This window comes from Neomonachus schauinslandi, chromosome 5 (assembly GCF_002201575.2).
Source record: "Neomonachus schauinslandi chromosome 5, ASM220157v2, whole genome shotgun sequence".
Classification (NCBI taxonomy): domain Eukaryota; kingdom Metazoa; phylum Chordata; class Mammalia; order Carnivora; family Phocidae; genus Neomonachus; species Neomonachus schauinslandi.
This window is the reverse complement of record NC_058407.1, coordinates 68,557,713-68,570,600: the sequence shown is the minus strand read 5'-3', so window position 1 is coordinate 68,570,600 and position 12,888 is coordinate 68,557,713. Positions and strand designations below refer to the sequence as shown.

The 12,888-nt window shown below is 35.1% G+C and overlaps 2 protein-coding genes across 3 annotated transcripts; one reads left to right on the top strand and one right to left on the bottom strand.

Moving 5' to 3' along the window:
- Positions 1-7: 7 nt before the first annotated feature.
- Positions 8-12,468, bottom strand: TWF1 (twinfilin actin binding protein 1). Of its 2 annotated transcripts, XM_044914876.1 has the most exons (10): positions 12,364-12,468; positions 10,635-10,712; positions 8,277-8,455; positions 6,304-6,399; positions 5,026-5,130; positions 4,136-4,156; positions 3,217-3,342; positions 2,813-2,963; positions 2,528-2,649; positions 8-1,271 (listed from the first exon to the last, which is right to left on the bottom strand). In XM_044914876.1, the coding sequence occupies exons 1-10, from the start codon at positions 12,386-12,388 to the stop codon at positions 1,101-1,103; spliced, it is 1,074 nt and encodes a 357-aa protein (XP_044770811.1). In that variant the 5' UTR covers positions 12,389-12,468; the 3' UTR covers positions 8-1,100. The 2 variants fall into 2 exon arrangements, with proteins under 2 accessions (XP_044770811.1, XP_021560611.1); XM_021704936.2 differs by lacking the exon at positions 4,136-4,156.
- LOC110593661 (cytochrome b-c1 complex subunit 7-like) lies at positions 6,903-7,446 on the top strand (the record flags this gene model as incomplete). Its single annotated transcript, XM_044914877.1, has 1 exon — positions 6,903-7,446. A coding segment is annotated over one exon (387 nt), but the record flags the coding sequence as incomplete, so codon positions are not given.
- Positions 12,469-12,888: the final 420 nt, after the last annotated feature.

Here is a 12,888-nt window from a genome sequence, read left to right as displayed (position 1 = left end):
AGGCTCAAAATTTCTGTAGGTTGTAACTGAAAATGCAAAGCTTTAAATAGTTAAATGTGCTTTGAAATAAGATATAAATTAAAACAAGTTTCTTAAGTATTTAATTTGTATTAGGCTGATAAGTACTAGGACTTTCAGTTTTATTAAATGAGTATTTCCTCAAAAATAAAGAACACAATTTGCCTATTAATATATGGTTCTGGGATTCTGGAGAAAAATCAATCTTGATGTTTAAGATTTTTTCAACACTGTTGACTTTAGTTTTGTTTTCTTTTTAATGATGTTAATTTAATATTCAATCTGAACATAGATATTTAGCCTCAAACTACTTAGAATGAAATGAGTTACTTCTGAAAAGGAAACTTTAAAGCACTAGAAAGAGAATTTACTAAAGCTGTTTAATATGTCTTTCAACGTCATCAGAAATCCTGCAGTATAGAAAATATCTGGTACCTTTAAGGTTTCAGAATGAACTGATCTTCTGAAATTTTAATGCCATTTAAAAAACCAAAAAAGTCAACTAGAAAAGACTGCTGCAATAAAGCACTGTTTCTAAAAGTTGCAGACATGATCCCATCATCTGAGAGCTAAGCACTGCTTCTCAGAGTCAGCAACTTTTCACCTTTACCTAGGCACACTAAGTTCTCAGCTGAGAAAATAATCTAACCTGGTCCTTAACATATTCATTGAGTAGTATGAATATTTTAAGGTCTTTCTCCCTTCAAGAAAAAAACTTGATGTCTCACTAAAGAGTAGTAAGGAGTGTATCTTACTTTGAGACATCAGACTTTCTGGAATTGGCCCAACTGTATAAAATTTTAAGAAGTGTGTGAAAGTATGGAATCATTATTAATCTGTGAAAACAGTGTGACAAAATTAAACATCACTATGTCGAACCCTTTTCTAGCATTAACTTAAAAATAGAGATCATGAGTCTTCTATAACCTTAATTTTAAAAACACACAGAAGTGAAAAGTGCTATTTTTCAAAAAGTACAATTTTTTTCCCTACTATGTATCAACATGGAATGATTTCAGTTCTCCTGTACTAAAAGCTGGACTTTTAAAAAAACTAGTATTGTAACGCTTAATATAATGATTTTAATCAGCAGTGGCTTCACTTTCAGCTGGACCCCTAATAAGTCTTCGAATTCCTCTTTTTCCTGCAGGACCTTTTGGTTTTGCAAAACTTTGCTTATGTGCATGCTGCTTTGGATGTACTTCTTCATAAAGGAAGTCTGCTGTCAACTCATCCCCGTTATCTATCTCAATCTGTAAGAGATGGAATTAAGTGTGATCCTGTATGAAAAAGACAACATTCAAAACCTAATACAAGCAAGGAGCCAGTTTTCAGGTGTGAATGCTCACAAATAAATACATAATACCCATTCCAGCAGGAGAGTATCAAGGACCATATGTAAATAGTTTCACTTTCACCTTTTTTTTTGGGAGCGGGGCGGTAGTGCATTGCCTGAATACATAATCAGCAATAATCATTTTCTATTTGGGTCCCTCTTTCTTCTCCTATTTAATGCATAAGAAGCCACTACTATATTCTCAAGTTGTTCTGCTTTGGTACAATATACATATTCAAGAAACATTACTCACTGGCCCCTCTGTTACCTGAGTCACTTGAAATCACTCTAGAACAGGGCCAACTTTAGCCCGAATTAAGAGTGTGTTTTACATTTTTAAAGGGTTATAAACATAAAATAATAAAACAAACAAGAATATGTAACAAAGACCATATGTGGCCTGGTGAAGCCTAGAATATTTACTATCAGCTCTTCTAATAAAAAAGTCAGCCAGTCCCTGCTATACCTTACAAACTTAAAAAGCTTGAAGGGTTCAGTACCTAGAACACTGGTAGTTTTAGGGACCTGTGTTTTAATGAGTTGAAGGGCTCAAGAATAAACCACATCTTTCCCCGTGCCTCATTTGCATGTAAGAAAATAAATTTAATAAAATTGGTAGCTTAGCTCCCCAAATTCAAATGTTTATGCCCATTCCCTTTCTCAACAACTAGATTCTCAACCATCCCATGATTCAGTTATAAATGGAGACTGTAGTTCCTTATTAATATCAAGTGTTGAGACAATCACAAGTATGTAGCTCTAGCAGCACTGTCCAACAGAACTTTCTGCAATATGGAAATGTTTTCTAAATTCTGCACTGTCCAATACAGACAGTAGCCACTAGCCACGAGTAGCTAATGAACACCTGAAATGTGTCTAGTATGATTAAGAAACTGAATTTTAAATTTTACTTAGTTTTAATTTATATTTAAATTTAAATAGCCATATGTAGCTTATGGCTACATATTAAAGAGTACAGATCTATAAGGGGAGACTGGAGTAATGATAGATCATCCTCAAGCACTTAGAGTAGAGGAGACCCTAAGGATTTATGTGAGAACAAGAAAAAAATACCTTCATTAATAAATCATAATACATCACAAACTACCCGGAAAAGACAATAAAGATCTAACAAAAACTGAAATTTTAAAATAAATAGATAGGTAATTTTACCTTTCTAATGACATCCATTTGTAGTTGTCTTTCTACAATTTCTAGCAGAGGGCTCTTGCAGCTAGAATACAGCATCCGTTCTCTTATACTGCATGTGTATCCAGGCATTGAATAAATAAAAACTGTAAGTTAAAATAATAAATACAATTAGCAATACATCAATTAAAGCAAATACTAAGCCTCACAGAACTATAACTAAGTCCTCTGGGCAAGAAGTAAGAATACAGTGCTAAAAAAATCAATACACCAAATGAAAATAACATGTTAAAACAATATATTATCTACCTATGGACTCCAAATAGTCTCCTTCATGGGAATGTTTATACAAGAAGAAATGGTAACGTGCTGAATCCTTGGGAATCCTCTTTGGCAAATCTTTTAGTTCTGTATTTGTTGTGTTGGCCAAAATTATAATTTCATTTTTTATATCTATTTCCTGTCAATAAGAAATACATTCATTAAAATAGATACACAGCAATTTAAAATTTATAGTAAAAAACACTAGGAGACAAGGGGAAACTTACACAGGTTTGACTTTTCACAATGAACATATATTGTCTCATAATTTTAAGAAAATGAATAAAAAAATCAGGAAACAAAACAATTTTAAATCCATTAAAAATAAACCTTGTATGCGCCATGAGCCACCAAAAACAGCAGCCAGTTCATAATTATCATATGTCTCTTACCAATTGCACATAGTTGAGCTGTCTGTTACTTAACTGTTCCAAAGCCTGAAAAGCTTCTCGAGAAATAGGAAATGCTACTCCTTGTAGTGTTTGATGCTTAGTGTCCACACCCACGTCAGTTTGTACCTAAGTATGACAGATTTAATTTACTGATGAAGTTTTAGCATTTAGCAGTGTCATACGGCAAAGATAAGAAAACCCAATCTCTATCAAGTGTCATTCCACCCTTGCCCATTTTAATATAAGTAAAATTAACATTTAAAATATTACGAACTTAAAAAGCAAATAATTTTTCACATTTGTTCATGTTCTGCTAGCATTCTGTCGACATGCAGAGTGCATGACACATCTTTATGAAATGTTGGGAGTGAACATTTGAGTGAGTATGCAGTGTTAGTGGGGCTTTGGGGGGGGAGGTTGTTTATATGTTTGGTTTGGCACATTTGCAATGAACTTCATAAGTTCTTTCAAGTGTCCTCAGTTTACACCTTTAATTATAAAATTTTACTTGATAAAATTTATGAACAGTGTGATATATATACAATATGTATCAAACTTTACTTTGTTCTGTTAGACATAAAATGCAACACAAACACCATGCATTGAATTGAAAGGAGTACGAACAATATACAAAGACACAACACAGCTCAACAAATTATACTACTGCAGAAGTTCCAGACTTTGAGCTTTCATTACTAAGAACATGGGTGTGCAAATACTAGATGAGTACTTTAAGAAAGCTTTCAATGTACATGTTTTAAGACTTTTATACTCAAATGATAGCTAGTATAGGGTCTCATTTGCAGTGTTGCAACAGAAAGTCAAATAGAAATTTTACTTTTAAAAAAACGAATGGAGATTCTACAGCATAAATGATACTGGATAATGAAAACATCATAGAACATATGCAAATGCATACCCCAATACGATCCTCTGGGTTCTGATTGCAAGGAATAAAACAAACTATCAAACTTGCAAAAAAAAAAAAAAAAATCACATAAAAATCTTTACTCAAATAACTTGAGTTAAAATAATATAAAGATAGATCCTTGCTCTCAGGTTAATATTAAATAATATTAAATCACTTTCCAGACTGATTCCTATTAGTTGGTTACTCAGACTAGTGAATAGTGGTTTCTGCTACTTGTTCTTTCCTATAAAATCCCAGTAGAAATATAGTAACTATTCTAACTTGTAATTAGAACAGCTGCAGTAAACACATTAGAAATATGATAAACTATAATATGGACGAAATTTATTGACTCTAATATAACTGAGCTAAACAAGTACTCAAAACACCATCTCCCATATATACATATGCATCCAAGTAGTGTTCAGAGAAGTTAATTTATAGAGCTTCTAGAAATACTAAATATCTTATAGCATTTACATTTTACTCTCTTTAGTCACCAAACAAAATAATTTAACAAAACAATAGAATGTAACAAAACAAACCTGCTTCGGCAACCTCATTAGATAGAATTCTTTGCCCAAAATGGGTAACACACATTTTTCCCATTTATCTAGTATTCAAGTTAAAAAAAGTTGTACTTCCAACAGGAAGATTTACTATTCCGTCACATACGTTACAAATATAGGAGGAAGTTACTTGTGAAATTAATACAAATTTTAATATTTACTGTTAACTTTTTTCCTGAAAATACAATGAGCACAGTCTTGTCTCTAAACTATACAGAATAAATGCAAGCTACCTAACTTACTTATTCTCTAGTTACCTCTACATCTATTAATTAAAAATATTTTTTCAAACACTTAAAATCTTGCAAGAGTATCAAAACTGTAATTTACCTCATTAATTTTAATCTGCCGTAATTCTTCCTCAGCTGCAGTCAGTGGGGCAGGAGAAGATTGTGACACCAAGTATTTTTTATAACCATATAATGATACATCTTCCTGTAAACACAGAAATGGATTGTTACTAGTTATTCCCTAGAAAACCTCCATGAAGTCACTTTAGGAAAAACAAAATTATTAATTTAACATAAAACATTTTGATTGAAAAATAGTATCAAGAATTTTACTATTTCTTATTTTTCAAAAATCCTCTTTCAAAAAATTTTTCAAAAAAATTTAAGGGGGAGTACTTACTCTTCATTTCCTTAAGCTTCCCTAAAGTTTTCTAATTACTAATGGGTATGAGTGTGGTGGTGGTGATGTCAGTCAAATGATGAACTTGGTCATGTTCAAGTCTACAGGACGATTATAATTAACTTACTGGGGAAGTCTGGCCCATAACTATTCAATAATCAACACATTCAGATTCTGAATTCTCTATTATATTGATTTATACAATTTCTCTATAGTTTTTCATAGAAAATGATTGTAGCTCTTATTTAAAAGAATAAAATATTCCAAAGAGGTCTACTTTTTCATCAAAATTTTGTGATTTGAAAGAATGAGAATAGAAAGAACTGAGAAAACAGGCCACCTCACAATTAATGGTGAACAAGCAAAATATTCCCATCCAGTCTTGTGGTCTATCCACTAGATAATATTACTGTTCAAAACATATTTCATTTTTCTTAATTTGTGTATATATGTATAAATATATCTCTTTACCATATAATTTTTATTACAAAGTAAATTCTTATCATAATTTACTAATTAAATGTATTAATCAACTATCCCAATTAATTATCAATCAATTTACCTGCCTCAATGTTCCTGGTTTAAATAATATGCATAGTTACTGCTTCTACATGGGTATAAATGCCCAAAATATCTAAAAATTAACATCTCTTTCAAGTAGTCTCTCATTTTTTTGAACCTGTTTCCCTATCCTTAAAGTGAAAAGGCTGAACTAAATGAGGGGTTAAACTAGATGATCTCTAAGGTATCGTGTAGTTTCTAAAGACTAACAAAGGATATTCCAACATATTTTAAAAGGGTAAGTACATGTTTTAGTTAACTTGCTTATCATATGAAATATAGTAATATTTTCTCTTATTCTTATGTTTACAGATTCATTAGTTTGATTTCATATCAATTACCCATTACCTAGAAGTCCTTATATTGGTTTAATTCCAACACGTGGAATCCACATATATATAAATATAAGTTTTGTACCTTTACTGTTCCAAATACTTCATCCTTAATGTGGCCACCTCCAAATTCCTTTTTCAGAGTTGCTCTTGTTGCCGCATACAACATTTTCTGACGAACCTAGTAAGTTGTGTAAGTTTACTTAGCAGTTTATAGACGAAAACTATCATTACAAAAGAAAGTATTTTCTGAATGTATTAAAATCTTCAAGCACATTAAACATAAACATAAAGCTGAAGTCCAGGGGCTGTAATATGCTAAAGTATATGTGTACAAGTAGCCATCATAACACTTCATCTATTAAGGTAGATTTCAATTTATAATATGTCATATTTTACAAAAATTGGGAAACTAAATTTTAAAAACTTACTCACTTTTCAAAGTATACAAGGAGTTCAAGAATTAAAAAAAAGGGGCGCCTGGGTGGCTCAGTTGGTTGAGCGACTGCCTTCGGCTCAGGTCATGATCCTGGAGTCCCGGGATCGAGTCCCGCATCGGGCTCCCTGCTCGGCAGGGAGTCTGCTTCTCCCTCTAACCCTCCTCCCTCTCATTCTCCCTGTCTCAAATAAATAAATAAAAAATTTTAATAAAAAAATAAAATAAAAAAAAAAAAGAATTAAAAAAAAAACTACTTAAAATACTACTTTAAGGGCAACGCTGCAGCCTCGGGTCAAAATGCGAGTAGGCCTGCAGTTGCACCATCAAGCCGGTGGCTGGAGGGTATTCGAAAATGGTACTACAATGCTGCAGGGTTCAATAAACTGGGGTTAATGAGAAATGATACAATATATGAGAATGATGATGTGAAAGAGGCCATAAGAAGGCTTCCTGAGAACCTTTATAACGACAGGATGTTTCGCATTAAGAGAGCACTGGACCTGACCATGAGGCATCAGATCTTGCCTAAAGAGCAGTGGACAAAATATGAGGAGGATAAATTCTACCTTGAACCATATCTGAAAGAAGTTATTCGGGAAAGAAAAGAGAGAGAAGAATGGGCAAAGAAATAATGATGGAGTTGAAATCTGTGGTTGCAGCCGCCCTCAAATATTTTTAAGAAGTTGAATAAACCTGAAATGTACAATTTAGAACTATCTGAACTGCAAATGTATTACTTTAAATAAATGTCTATGGTGATTAAAAAAAAATACTACTTTAAGATATGAGGAAGAAAACATCACTTGAAATAAAGTAACCTGGATACTGACATTTTACTCCAAGCAAATCAAGATCAGATGTTACTAATTAAGCTGTTTAAGAATCAAATGTTTATGGCATACCTATGGCATATACCATTCTATGAGGAATACAAAGATGAAAACAACTACAATAAAAACTATTATTAAAGAATCTAGGGACGCCTGGGTGGCTCAGTCGGTTAAGCGGCTGCCTTCGGCCCAGGGTCCTGGGATCGAGTCCCATATCGGGCTCCTTGCTCAGCAGGGAACCTGCTTCTCCCTCTCTCTCCCTCTGCTTGTGCTCTGTCAAATAAATAAAATCTTTAAAAAAAAAAAAAAAAAAAGAATCTAATAGCAACTGTTGAAAACTACTAAAGATAACTGCCAACCAATAGAAATAGTTTTATAATACTGCATCGTCAAATCCAGTAATCTGAATCATTCTAACTTTCCTAAAAGAAATACTTGTGTGTATGCCTATCATTTGAATGGTAGCTATTAAGAATATTTACTATAACATTCAATTAGGTCTCAGAATTATTCCAAGTATTATTTTCAGAGCATAGTCATTTATATATAACTGACAAAGATATTTAAATTTAAAATCAGTAATAATTCTGTTGATTTCAAGGGCAAGACTTCTGAATCTAAGTATATTACTCCCGACTCTACATTACCAATATGAGGATTTTCTTCATGATCACTCCCTTCAATGGGAAATAACTATTGCTTCTTAACTTTCTCTTGGCCTAGGACTATTTCAGAAAAAAAAAAATTTCTAGCATTTAATGTTAAACAAGTTACAAAAAAATTACTTACATGAGAATGATCTGGAGACCAGGCAATGAATATCCATTCATATCCCTGGGCATTCTGAGAATCTAACCTGAATAATATATAGCATGGTTGTTTGTCCTCCAGTAGGGGTAAAACAAAGGAATCATAATCCTTATCCCAGGAATCTGAAGGCTGACTACATGATCCAATCACAAGTTTCTCTATGAAGAACAATTTTTAAAAGACACATGAATTGTTTTAAATACCAAATGGTAATGAAGAAAAGAATAAACTAATAATACAGTCATCTCCTATTACTATTATTCATATCAAGAAGTTACACCTGGGTGGCTCAGTCAGTTAAGCATCTCCTTGGGTTCAAGTCATGATCCCAGTGTCCTGGGCATGGCATCAGGCTCCCTGCTCAGAGGGGAGTCTGCTTCTCCCTCTGCCCCTCCCCCCCACTTGTGTTTTCTCTCAAATAAATAAACAAAATCTTAAAAAAAAAAAAAATATGAAGATTTTATGACTAGCATGGTTAAAATGTTATATTTAATAAACACAAGAAAAGGGCGCCAGGGTGGCTCAGTCATTAAGCGTCTGCCTTCGGCTCAGGTCATGATCCCAAAGTCCTGGGATCAAGCCCCGCATCGCATCGGGCTCCCTGTTCCGCGGGGTGTCTGCTTCTCCCCCTCCTTCCTGCTCAAGCTCTCTCTATCTCTGTCTCTCTCAAATAAATAAAGAAAAGAAAAGAAAAGAAAGGAAGTATTAAAACCAGGTTTAGTGCTTACTTGGCCATAATGCTACAAATAAAAAACTTTTGTCCAGAAGCATAAATTGGTGCAGCCATTTGGCAGAATCAAGTAAAACTGTGAATGTTCTCTGCATAGAAAATCTCTTACATTAAAAAAAAAAAAAACCTAGAAGACAAATTAAAAAAAAAAAAAAGAAAGAAAATCTCTTAAACATATGTTCACTGCACTATATAAGAACAGTGGAAGCGGCAAGTACCCTAAGTGTTCATCAGTAAGAGAATGATCACATACTATGTGGCATAGTTATATGATGAATTCATATTTAAAAATAGTGAGCTCTTTGTCAAAACTAATTACAAAAATAATGTTTACAGAAAAAAGATGCAGAATAAGATATCAGTTTACATGAACTTAAAAACTCAAAACAGCACTATAAGCTATCTAGGAATACATATAAAAACTGCAGAAATATAAAAACTCCTAATATAGTTGCTTCAGGAAGAGGAGGTCAGGAAGTGAAACTGTTTAAAGGGGATGCCCTTATATCACAAAAATATTAAGTTTAAAAAAAGCTGAAGCAAATATGATAAAATATTAGCAGTCATTAAGGGGAGATCGAAGTATTTGTTGTTTTTTTTTATTCCTTTTCATTTCCTTAAAAATTTTCCTCAAAACAAAAAGATCAGAAAATGATGATTTAGGAAAGAGTGTCATTTTCCTTCTGTAGTGATCCTAGTTAGACAAACTTTTCCATTTTAGTCACTTAACTAGTCAGTTAGGAAGTGATGGCCTTTAAAATTTAGCTCAATATTCCTAAAATATGCTGCTTTACAGTATATGTTTATTCCTATCAAGTGTGGCAATATATATTTACAACAACTGCATACTTTTCAAACTACTCTGGTATTTTTAATATATAAGTAGAAAATGGAAAGCAAATTAAGTTTACTTCCAGTTTATAAAAGAACAAGTTATTTTTCCAAAGCAAAGTATTTCCAGGTATTTAAGAAATTAGACCAATGGAATATTTTAAGACATTCATTTGCAAGAATATTAATTGTCCAAATTCAAATATAGCCACATTAAAAGATTCTCCCACCCAATTTCCCTGCTACAGAATTATTTTGAAAGGATCAATTTACAGTTTATTACATTCTTAGAACTTTGTCCCAAAACAAGAAAGGGGAGAATCATTTCTTCAGCACAAATTACAATCAAGTGGAGAAAATGGGAGTTTGAAATCCTTTGTTTCTACTTCAAAACTAACTTTACTGAGTAACAATTCTCAAGTAATTTTTGGGGGGGTGTTGGGAGAGACACCTGTTTACTGATTTCCATTCCAGAGATAGAAGCACTAACATTAGAAATGGGTTATGGTACAAAAACTGAGACAAAAAGTAAAAGAGGAAGATGTCACACCAAAAAAATATCTTTCTGTTTCCCTGATAGTCAACTACAGAATTCAGAGGGTAGGCAGCAGCCAATGGGCCATGACCAAATGTACAGGATCCACGTTACCTAAAGGCAAGCTTTGAACTTGCTTCACATTAATTAACAGTTCCAATCACTGACCATGACTTAGAAATTTAAAAATATAACACTCAATAATCTAAGGACAAACAATATTTAAAAATGTATAACTAACCATTTTCAATAGATATTTTTAGAAGTCTGTATTTTCCATTTCTTGCTCTGGCAAAGATATCTTTAACATCTTCACTTGCTGTGGAAAAAGATAGACAAGTAAACCCATTTTTTATACTTATGTGTTAATACTTTCAAATGTTATTTAAATAAGGAGAAATGAATTGTAATAGAAGAAAAAATCTTGAGTATGTAGCATCCCTTTACTATCAGTAATTTAAACTATAAAACTTAAAGGTATAACATAGCAGACACTGTACACAGCTAAGAAATATTAATATAGCTTAAAAGTATATTACTACTAATTCTAATCTGTTTTAACTAGATAATTCCAAAACAGAAATAACACTGGGAGTGAAAATATTAAAATTATTCAAATCCAATAATGAATAAATTACGATTTTAAAAAACACCTCTTGCTTGGTTGAAAATTGTTGAAAACCTTTCATTCTCTTCTAGTCCAATTTCAAAATTATAATAAAGATTCAATTCATTTCTATATTTTCACATTAAAAACAACAGTAAATATCAGATATCCTATCCCGATTAAACAAAAAGTCAATAAAATGCATTCAAGCTTGTACTTCCGGTAATATTTTTCTAACTGGTATTTCTCAAAAAGCTAGAGTTAAGTTCACTAAGCAAATATATATTTAATAACCCTTCTGTTCCCATTAAAGCTTCAATTTCATTCTGATTTCATCCTTGGGTTGTATACTGAAAGCAAGAACCACTATTTAAGGAGTGATTGCTATAAGGCTCAAACATGAAAATCAATAATTACCAATTTAAGTGTCTAACTCGGACAAACAAAACTGCTTTTAGGTTTGAGAGTATTTTGCTTGTGTTTGTGTGCGCAGGGAGAGGTGTGGGGTGGTCAAAGACTCATACGAACAAAACACAAGTAAATGTTCATCTGGGAAAGATTCGTGGTCTATTAACAGGAAGAGCGTGGGTTTATATTAGCACTCGTTAAGTAATCGCGAGTAACCCCGGGATATATTATTTGATTCTGATGAGGTGAGCGCTTCCAGACTGCCCATTTTCAAACCAAGAAATAATGGAGGTCAGATATAATTGCACACTGAACTGCCTTCACGGTATGATCGAATACAGCCACAAAGACCAGAATTTTCAGTTCCCTGAGGAAGTACCTAAGAAAAAAATCAAAACACCCCATACTCAGGATTTCTCAGAACGTAAATTCATGTTTCCATTTTGGAAGAAAGTGCTGAAGAGTTTGGGAAGCACCTTTACTGGGAATGAAAAAGATTCCAGTATCTTTCGTTTTATAATCAAAATCCTGTAACAATCTCCTTCGCACTTGTGAAAGGAAAATTCGCCCGTCTCTCTAGAGCAAGAGGAGCCCCGGTCGCCTCCACTGTTTCAGGTCTCCCCTACCGGATAAAAAGGGGGAAAGTTGGGCTATCGTCAGGGGCGCTGGAAGGCACACCCCCTTCACCCAGGCCTCCTCGGAAACGAATTTCCCCCGCTTCTGCGAATTTCGGGTCAGTCTGTAACGTGTCGGCGGCCGGGCCGGGCTAGGAGGGACGCAGGCCGGGAGCGCCCGGGACCAGAACGCTCGGAGAGGCGCAGAGGCCCGGCGTGCCCCGCGAGACCGGCTCCCTTCCTCCGGGCCCGACTCCAGCCCTGCCAGTCCCGCAGCCCGCCCGGCTCGGCCGGAGCCTCCCGAGAGCCCCTTTCCCGCGCGCCGCTTCGGGCGCCGTTACCTTGGATGCCTGTTTGATGGGACATGGCGGCGGCCGCGGGCTCCCGGCTCCGGCGCTAAGTGCTGAGAGCGGCCCCGACCGGCGCCTCCAGGAAGTAGCGGCTCCTCCGCCTGCCGCGGCGCGTCATCGGCCTGCGACCCGCGGCCGCCCCGCCCGGCTAGGCCGACAGCGTCCTCGCGCGCCCCTGTCGCCTCCGCCCCCTCACCCGGTTCCCCCCATCCCCCCACGCGCTCTTCGGAGCGCGGCAAAGTCGCTCTCCCCCGGCGCTCTCCTCCAGCTCTCGCCGGGGGTCACTGCCCTGGCACTGGCCGCCGCTGCTCCGTCCCCACCACCGTGAAACCCCGCAGAGCCAGCTGGATGGCTTTGTCCTTTGGTGTCTGCCCTCCAGCGACCCTGCAGACGCCGCCATTCGCTGGTTCAGCAAAAAGATGCTCAAAAATGTAAATGACCATTTTTACTGAACATGTATTTTCAATTTTAAAAAGATGTACACAGTATTTTTCTTAGTTCACTCTTCCGGTAATC

Coding starts and splice junctions, on each gene's coding strand:
- TWF1 (XM_044914876.1), bottom strand. CDS start 12,388: ATGTCCCATCAAACAGGCATCCAAG. Junction 10,713..12,363: donor CCATCAAACAGGCATCCAAG/GTAACGGCGCCC, acceptor CTTTTTCCACAG/CAAGTGAAGATGTTAAAGAT. Junction 1,272..2,527: donor AAATGGATGTCATTAGAAAG/GTAAAATTACCT, acceptor CATCTCTTACAG/ATTGAGATAGATAACGGGGA.